Below are 9,749 nucleotides of genomic sequence, written 5' to 3'. Positions count from 1 at the left end.
ACTCACTCACTCACTCACTCACTCACTCACTCACTCGCAACGATTGTGTGAGACCGTTTTTCTTGGTTACTTGTAGTCGATATAATGGAGCACTGTCTGGGATTTAGACCTGCCAGTGTTGGTGCACACTGTTGTACATGCATCTGAAGCTTTGGCCTGTGTTGCCAGAATCTCTGAACGTTTGACTGAGGACTTAGGTGAGAGCTCAGAGGCCACAGAGGCGCTTTAGAGGAGTCCATTTGCAAAGAATGATAACCTGTATCACTTACATGCTTCGGCAGGTGAACATGCAGCCTGTTCTCGACCCTTGGAGACCTCGTGTCAAAAATGCTTGTTTTCCAGTACTATTCTGATCACATCCCACCCACCCATACTCGCTTTGAGGGCCAGCATTAGGCTCCCAACAGATAAACCCCAATATTAGCTAAGAAAAGCATTTCCAGCTGTGCAGTTAAAGTTAAAAGACATGTTGTTTTCTTTATTCATGTTTTTTCTGCAAAGCTCACTAAGTGTAACAATGTTGTTGCATAAACTTTCATTAATATATATAATAAATTAATATTTTATAAAAACACATATATTAAAAAAATAAATTGGTCATGTAAATAATATTAAACAACCAACGTTCAACGTGTGAAATAACAGCAATAAATAGAAGTCGCCGCGTTTGCGGCTAGGATTTTCCACATGCAATCCTCCACATAGTCAATAATGAATAATTAACATCGTTACATTATATGGATATCATTTTGCACTAGTGGTGTCCTGAAAAGTGATCAGATATGACCTCCGTTAACTTGCACACAATTCGTGAGCAGTTACGTCAAGGAAAGAATGCCCTGCCCAACAGGGACGACCCTTCAGCGCAGGACATGTGCAATAATGCTATAAATACGTCATAAAGCTCATTTCAAGTTTAACGCATGTATTCACAAACATATCAATTTTCAAAGGGGAGTGGGGCATGTTTTATTGAAGCTAGCTGGTACATTCAGTGCTGTGTTCCTATCGCAATAGTGAATGGAAAATATGTGTGGTAATGAGCGAGATGACATAGTGATGCACACTTCTGGTAATGTTGCATCCGTGGAATAATCTACCGGGGAATTACCGTGGTAAAGGTTCTGTATTTGGAGACTAGTGTAAGGTAGAGGTGCGTATTTTATTGCACGCTACAGTGCGCGAGTTCCATGGTCTTTCTGTGGATTTACTGCAGTGTAGTGGGGAAGTCCTACGGTGGCGGTGTGTGCACTGTAGTCCAGCGGCATTGGTGCACTCCTGCGTGGAATCTTCACAGTAATGCATTCAATCGGGCCCTTTAAAGCAGAATCTCAAAGATGATTGTTGGGGATGTGGTACACTAAAGTGAAATATTCTCATTATTAGTATATACAATAGGCGTAACTTAATCCCACATTGTACTCATTGTATCCTTGTATCCCAGTGGTGATCATAGTGTAATTCAGAATTTCTAAAGCAATCTAGTATGTTTGACACACGGATATGCCACATAACAAAAGAGCTGTGAAGCTGGCATGACATTGAGTAGTAATTTTACAGAATTATGGTTTGCTGTGCATATGTCTTGAGGAAGTATTATGCATTAATAAATACGAGTTTGGTGGTACTTCGTCCGGGTATATGCCAAATGGCAATACCATTCCTGCCGGCAGCAATTTTAAGGATCTGTATGATCCCGAGTCATGCAATGTTCTCCTCGCTCATCAAGCGACACAATGCGGCCGAAGGTCTCCGTAGAGTTTCACGGTCCATCACCACTGCTGTAATGTTCTCAATATTGGGGAATCTCATTAATTTCAAAAGGAAAGCTGGGCGTTATGCTGGTCTTTAATGGTCATCAGCTGCCCCTTGAAGACATCATTGTAGGGATTCTTTAGAAGTAGTTGTGTCTTTCGTGGCACTGTCCAAATCTGTAAGAAATGCAGATGAGGATCATATGTTATTGACTCTTGGATTCTGGGGAGACTCTGCCTTCTGGTCAACACTTCCATATAACCATCGTGCAGCAGTAGTGAGATGCCCTCCGTTGAAAAGTAACTCCATGGCGCTGCCACACTGGAAGCAGGAGAATACCCCTTCATCTCCTTCATGCAAAAGTCCTCTGCCGCAGAACTCAGCGGCGATTCACGGTGACCTTCTGGCGCTCTTTCTCACTGTCAAGTTAGGAAAAGCAAAGTCACATGTTGTTCAACACAAACATTGAGCTATCGCGATTTTAGTGGCAGCCTCGCAGCGGAAGTCATTTTTTTTATCGTAGAATTCACATCCTATGCTATGTGCACTAGTTTAATTGTATGGCATGACATATAGTATTTATTAAGGACATTTTGTATGAGTGACACCAATTATGTGTCCCCTACATTTAAGTAGGGAGAGTATATATCACTTTAACATTCTCTTGAACATTCCATTGTCTACAATGTAGAAATGTGAACCAACACCAGGATGGGGGAGGGGGTGTGTGGGAAGATGGCAAAGTTATAAAACCTTTTGAAGCCTTAAATAGTGCACACAACTTCAAAATCAAAACTGATAATTCAGCAAATTACATTAAGTTTCCTAGAGTCAGCCAGAGCACTAGGATGGCCAAATGGAACATCCAGTCACTCTTACGAATTCAGTGAAGATGTCTTCTCAAGAGAAAAGACATTCATATGTTATTGACACCTTTAACAATCGATTGCCTTTTGCCTAACTAAGACCTTTTTTCAAAGCACACAGTGCTTTCTTGACCCTCAGCACTTTTCATGGACGCACCCGTTTGACTAGGAATTACACTTCCACTCTACACTCACTGTCCCCTTTGGATCCATGCCCCCGTAATTGGGATATGCCTCACACTGGCTACTTTAGCTCTCTGGGACTTGCCAGCATCTGAATTCCATTTCCTTGTCTGGGGATTACTCCTTCCTGGCCCACGTTCTTATGCTGTCCTGCATCATCCACCTAAGCCATATCTTATTTTTAGTGATGGCTCTACCTAAGTCTCAGTGGATGTTCTGGTGAAACCTCCCACCTGAACCACACCTCATACTGAGAAGCCTCTTTCTTAGCCCCCATGGCCAATGTCTTTAACGTAACCCAATCTTCATTTTTTTTAATCTTCAATGGCCATGTTGGCTTCTTGGGTCACTGCACATAATTAATCACATCTTACTTTTTCAAAACCCCTTCCTATTACTCACTCCCTTCCTGTACTTTGTATTCCACTTGCCCTGTCTTACTTCCAGTTGCCTTCCTGGAACCAGCTACCCTTTTTGCGCCCTTTAACATCATGAGACAAACCTCTTCCAAGTATATTGTGATGTCAATGCCTGGACTCCAACCCCCTTCTCCAAAAGCCACATGATTGGCTACATTTACTTAATAGGCCGGCCTTCTTCCTCCTCAGTGGTGGCATGGCCATTAATTAAGTACATCACCTCCCATGGCCAAAAGTCCCGAGTGCCCATGCCCAGTCGTCACGTGGAAAGAAATCATACGCTTATATTTTCACGCATTGTGTCTGACAGCATTGCTTGTGAACCTGACTGATGAAGTTTCCATTCCAGCAACTTCTGATCACCCCCTTCCCTTGCCTCCCCCATGTGCCAGATTGAGTTAGTACAGTCTGGGATAAACCATATCATGACGTCTGCTTTCCAAGGAATATCTCCCTTCTCTAAAGTACTCACTCAAGCTCCTTCATCTTCCTCTCGACCCATTTAAGTTTAGGGTTTGAGCACATGGATGTCTTGTCCTGCAGGGTAAATCTGAAAGGAAAACCACATTGCATGTTAATCTCATGGCAAAGACATTCATTAAAAGTAAAAATATCCTTTTGGGTCAAATTGTGAGAATTAGAGCATCGAATCAGAAGCACACATAAATCAAAAATAATAATATTCCGTGGTTGTGGTTCCAAAAATGCCATCCCCCAACGACATACAGTGTGCACGTGTTGGACGCTGGCGTTGATACAACACAGATTGATTGGTTGATTAACTAAATCTATGGGGAAAACTAGTCCGGAATGAACCATCTCAAGGCAACGGCAACCATGCAACCATGCACGCTAGTCTGCTTTAGAGCGCCAGATAATCCATTGAACAGAACCATGGGCCGCCTCATGATTTTGGCAGGAAACTGGCAGGACATCTGTGGAATTACTAACACATTTGTTTACCGTTACCGCACTTGGTCCCGTGACATCATAAGTGGCCCCCATTTTTGGAGTCCATAGAATTCATGTTGAATTACTGCTGAGCTCATTCGGAAGATTTTCAGCAGTAAGGTGGAAGGTTTACCAGCGTTATGCTGGAGGTCCATGTTCAATCTTGCTGCCGAAACTCACAGCACAGCGTGCAGTAATGTGGTGTTAAAGTGGCAGTACCATAATTACTGGCACTTTACTGTGCCTTTTCCTGAACTTTTGTACGTGCAATGAGGGCCACATAGTTTTTTAGTGTAGGACGGAAATAATCCAAACTAGTATGTTAAAGGAGAGGTATGTGAAGGTCATCTTGACAGGAGGTGAAGCCACATATGGTCATACTCACATGACAGCCTGGACACATGGAGGGTTTATCTCTTGCTTTTGGTATTTCACGATGTTATGTTCATTGCGCTTTGAGTTGGAAACTTGGGTGCAGCAGGTGCTTTCCTTGCCAGCATCTGTGAAGAACAATAAGGCAATTATTATGCTGTGGCCAATGACCTCCACCTCCCCTTTACCCATGACATATGTACAGAAGCCTGTCTTATACAATAGTTGTGTAGGGCCTTACTAGAGCATATGGACGCTCTAAAACAATCGTGGAGGGAGTCTTCATCTGAACATTCAAAACAGTGTATCCTAGGGCTTCATGTTGACATACATGTTACCCTAAATAAGGTCTACACGCAAATGGCCATCACATGACCACCATGGCCATGTCTTCTTTTCAAGATAACACACATTGATCTGCACATGTAGACTGTAACATGAAAGAGGACACATCTTGAGAAGGGATACCTTGTAACATGAAGGAACTAGTGCAAGGGACACACATGTATCACAGGACATGTGTCAGTGTGGTCTGCACAGTTCTCACACCTATCCGGGAAAATCAGGACAGTCTTTCACTTTCTGTCTCACTGCCATTGTTGTGGTGAAGGCTTGGGCAGTTTCTAAAACTTTACGCAGAGAAAAGGGGTGTGCTGATGGACGGGCAAGTCAGTGGGAGGTTGAACTTTGATTTATAGCCCCTTGAGCCCCCAAGCCTGCGGCCGCCATTAAGAATTAGGCTTTAAGTGTGACACTGCTTTGCCGTTGGCCCCTGAAGTGAATGCAGTTGCTAGTATATGATATCCTCATCTTAAGACTCACTGGAAAGATCCTTCCTTGTTTACCCATGGAGAGTCGGATGCATGTTTGATTCTATTTTATGTTATTCCTTGTAGCGCGCACTAAGCTCAAGAGCATCAAAGCGCTTTCCGACAGGAGGGTCCCAGCATTGCGCTTGGTATGTGGTCACTGCAGTTTTTTACTCAAGACTTGACTTCGGACATGCCCTCCCATTAGGACTCCCCGCCACCTTATGCAGCGTCTACAGGGTATTCAGAGCCCAATGGAACAGCTCTACAGTATGGAAGACCTAGTACATGTGGATACCCATCGACATAGCGCTAGTCCAAAAAGAATATCATGAAATGTTTCGGATGGGGATCCCAATGGATCCCAGCAAGATTAACTATTTGTGGGGCGTGACGGTGCATGGTCTCTAAGTGGGTGAGTATACTGTTGTCTAGAAAGAGGTTGGGCCGAGTGGGAGGTTGAAAGTGGTTCTCAGAACTAAGGGTGACAACCTCCAAATAATGGCGAGTTAAGAGATTTGTTTTAGCCAGTTGACAGAATCCCTGTTTATGTAATGCAGAGAAGTCCTTTACCGGCCCAGGCGGCAGGAGTACTTTTGAAAAGTAGTACTGCCGTGATGGATGCCAAGCTAATGGGAAAAAGTACTTGTAAACGGAGCATCAATCACAGTAATAGGTGGCTGTGTCCACCCTCCTGTTTCTTCTGCCCACATTCCTAGGTAGTGCATTGCCACACTCCATACATAGTATTTGGCTTTCCCCTGATCATTGTACTCCTCAGACCATGGATTTACATTGACTCCTTAAGCCATATGTTACAATGCCAGGTTCAACCAGCACAATGCACACCCTTCCTTGCACCCCATACACTACCTATTCTGGCGTTGATCACCTGCCCTTCCCTCACCACTTCAATGGAACACATCGTCAATCACCATCTGCATCCTCCATTAGAGAGGAGGTGCACCCAATAAGCAGGCGATAATGATTGGGAACTAAAGGCTTTCACAATAAAGACACTTCGAACTCTGATGCTTACAGCTGCTCTATGGGATTGCCACTCATTCTCCGCCATTCCTCTATGCCTTCCCTATGGTATGACAGATACATCGTCAAACCATAATCTGGAATCTATGCACTGCCTGATAATGTGGTACAATGCAACCTACTGGATTGGATTGCAGTCATTTGGCTGTTTATTTTTTTTATTAAGTGCTTATAGTTTAATTAAACCTTTGCACTATGAAAAACGACACAACAATAATTTCAGCTATACCATTGTCAATAGATCAGTTCCATAAAATACATTAATAACATCCCAATTGATTAAAGGTGTCCATTACAAATATGGACAACATTTCATCAGCATATTAACAATATCATGCTCACTTGATAGACAGTTATGAATAGACAATAAAAGAGCAAAACATGAAAGAGAAAAACATTTCAAGCAAATGCTATTATATGGAATTTGTTTTCTAACATCAAAAGAACCTCTTCCCAAAGATATGCTGCAGCCCCCCTCATCACCAGGGACAATGCAGTAAAGAATTGGTGGGTGGGAAGTTGATCCATGGATGGGGCTAACTTTTGATATGCTCTAAAATAATGGTCTCCCAGCATAGGACAGTCTAATAATAAGTGCCTGTCTCAACCGCTTAGCTGCATAGGTGGCATATTCTATGTTCTTGTGGGATGCCACCTCATGCGCCATGGTATTCAATAGTGGGCAAAATATTACAATGCATATACATGATACAACATCTGATACAAGAGGAGCATGGCTTAAAAGATCCTGCAGAGGGCTTCCCCTAAAAACATATTTGGCATATTCCCCATTTCGCTTTATCTTATGCAGTCTGTCTATATTTATGGAGTTATCCCAATCGGCTGTTTTTTTTTTAACTGATGGAGATACACCGGGCAATACTCATCTGGAGGGGGAAATAACCCAATAGCTTTGAGGTGCCACGGCATCGTTGCCTCCAGACCCACAGCTTATTTAGCAGACTAGCCTCAGTGGCCGAGGCGATTAAGCCCAATATGGGACCGTTACCAGATCGAACCCATTTGAGCTTCGTTCCAGGATTGCTTCGTCTAAGCTGCCAAAGTGCCTTGAGTGAAGTTACACCACCTCACATCTGAGCGCCTCCACCGGGACCGCTCGTAGTACCCCCAAGATGGAGCGCAGAGGTTTCCCCTCAAATTTATCAAACCACTTAAAGGATTTTGAGGGTAAAACTTCAATGCCATATTGCACTGCAGGAACAATGCTAGCTTTATTCATTTCTAGGAAGCCCTCAATGCTATTGCTACCCTTCCTCAAGATGAACTGGCGGACAGCAGCCACATTTTTTAAGGACTTTTTGCATTACGTACGTTTCGTAGAACGCGAGACTGGGACACGGGGTAATAGGAACTCCCAGATATATATAGGTCGCCCCAACTTCCAATGACTCCTTCCCAAGCCACCACCCATAACCAGACTTGCCTTTTCTTTGCATGCACACAACTATAATTGTAGTCTTCTTATAATTTGTCAGCATGTTATTGTTGGTTGCATACTCGTGTAACAGGTGCTGTAGGCCAATCAGTGTGTGATCCAATATATATGGCTGTGTATTTATTTGCTAACATAACATCTACAACCAAAATACTCTAAACTTCCAGCTGTCAACCTAACGGTCTAGTACAACTACCGGCCAATCACTTTTCATTCTAAATGGCCCTAGGAATGCAAAAAACATCTATCCCAATCCCTCACTTTTGATCGTTATTCATAGTATAGTCTGGTCGGCATCTGAGGGCACAATATTTACGTATATTGTATGAAATCAAAATGGACTACAACTTGAACCTCATTTGATCTTCTACATAAACTGGAAAGCAACAAATATCCTTTATCCAGTCCACTACATGGAAAGGTTGGGATATTCCTATTGCTTATTGGGTGGGCAGCAACAATGTAATTGCCCAATTCGTGGCAATGATTTAATGTGCCAGCCTTGAGACCTCTCACAGTCGGAAGCTGGAGTGAATATCTTCCTAGAGCAACTCCTTTCCAGTGGTGAGTTTTCTGCAAGACTATCCGGCATCTTGAGCAGGGGACAGCCACTTCGTGTTCTGCATAGGGGTACAGGTCACTCTCACAAATGTATTTATTTATTTATTTTTATATTTGTATAGCGCGCAAACAGCCCTTGGGCCTCGAGGCGCCGTTACTTGTGAAGAGCTTAGTTACATGAGGCATTCGGGATAGGTACAGGTTAGAGGCATACATTATACATTATAGGCAGACAATGTATATTACAGGCAGGAGAAAGTAACAATATTGCATAGATGTGACATATGGTGAGTAGTTAGATGAAGAGTAACGTCTTGACTGCTCTGCGGAAAGCCATGTACAAAGCCATGCACTATTATTTTCAAAACCCAATACCCCTTCTACCATGGTTCCTTGCTTTGAGCTGCGAGGAGTGCCATTCACCCACCGCATGGAGCCACACTCCATATGCATTGTGCATTGCCTCCCGCCCATCGCCGCGCCACCTGTTGGCAGCCAGTACTCACCGCTTGATACAAACGCCATGGCACAGAGGACAAGAACCAGCGCAATGGGCAGCACCTTGTTGATCCCAGACATCCTTCAGAGTTGGATTTCTGCCCTTCTCTTCTTCGCAGGAGCAGAGTCGCCTACACACGTGGGTCTGCTGTGCGCTGGGTAGTGTGCCTTCTCCTCCCATGAAATCGCCTGCTTTTTAATGCAATCAAAAAGAGGAACTGAGGAAATGAGACATCATTTCCACACCATGAAGGAGCGCCTTTTTTAACTATTTGGGCATCAGGGTACCAATGACTAAGGAAAGCATCAGAAGTTCTGCATCATTCCAAGAAGGGAATCTGCTTACGGGGGTGCTGGGTTGAGGGGGCGACCAATTTAGATCTGTTTCATGTCTTTGTTTTCACTCTTTTTTGCCTCCTTCTTGCATTACCACCAAACATTTACCATCAAATATTCCATCCATCTTTCTGTACTAGCGGCTTCTTTGTAGTGGCATACCGTCCTAGACCAGGGCTTCACAGGTCTTCTTCTGAAAAGCACAGCCACTCAGCTTTGCTCTTTATCGGACACGTTTTATCCAGGGATGTCATTTAGGGGTCGCCAGGGGTCGCAACTGCAACCCCTGAGGTCTCCCTTCCTACACCTGTGGTCTCCCTTGCTACCACTGAAAATAAAAAAATAAAATAAAATTTACATTTTTTTTTTAAAATGCGACCTCCTGGGCTGTGGCCAGCACCATGTGGCTCTTTGCTTCTGGAGTGGCTGGCTTTCTTGTTCAGTCATCTTAAAAAAAATAAAATAAAAAAATAAAAAATAACAGAGGTTCCCAAGT

At 43.5% G+C, this 9,749-nt stretch overlaps 1 protein-coding gene across 1 annotated transcript; it reads right to left on the bottom strand.

The window, feature by feature from the left end:
• Nucleotides 1–944: 944 nt before the first annotated feature.
• On the bottom strand, nt 945–9,083 carry LOC138491483 (C-C motif chemokine 24-like). The gene is made up of 4 exons (XM_069618000.1): nt 8,926–9,083; nt 4,560–4,674; nt 3,696–3,773; nt 945–2,174 (listed from the first exon to the last, which is right to left on the bottom strand). The coding sequence occupies exons 1-4, from the start codon at nt 8,996–8,998 to the stop codon at nt 2,135–2,137; spliced, it is 306 nt and encodes a 101-aa protein (XP_069474101.1). The 5' UTR covers nt 8,999–9,083; the 3' UTR covers nt 945–2,134.
• Between the last annotated feature and the right edge of the window lie 666 nt (nt 9,084–9,749).

Source organism: Ambystoma mexicanum, chromosome 10, assembly GCF_040938575.1.
Source record: "Ambystoma mexicanum isolate Mex_15411 chromosome 10, UKY_AmexF1_1, whole genome shotgun sequence".
Classification (NCBI taxonomy): domain Eukaryota; kingdom Metazoa; phylum Chordata; class Amphibia; order Caudata; family Ambystomatidae; genus Ambystoma; species Ambystoma mexicanum.
This window is presented reverse-complemented; position numbering and strand designations above follow the sequence as displayed.

Coding starts and splice junctions, on each gene's coding strand:
- LOC138491483 (XM_069618000.1), bottom strand. CDS start 8,998: ATGTCTGGGATCAACAAGGTGCTGCCCATTGCGCTGGTTCTTGTCCTC. Junction 4,675..8,925: donor CATGGCGTTTGTATCAAGCG/GTGAGTACTGGC, acceptor TGTTCTTCACAG/ATGCTGGCAAGGAAAGCACC. Junction 3,774..4,559: donor CCATGTGTCCAGGCTGTCAT/GTGAGTATGACC, acceptor TTTTCCTTTCAG/ATTTACCCTGCAGGACAAGA.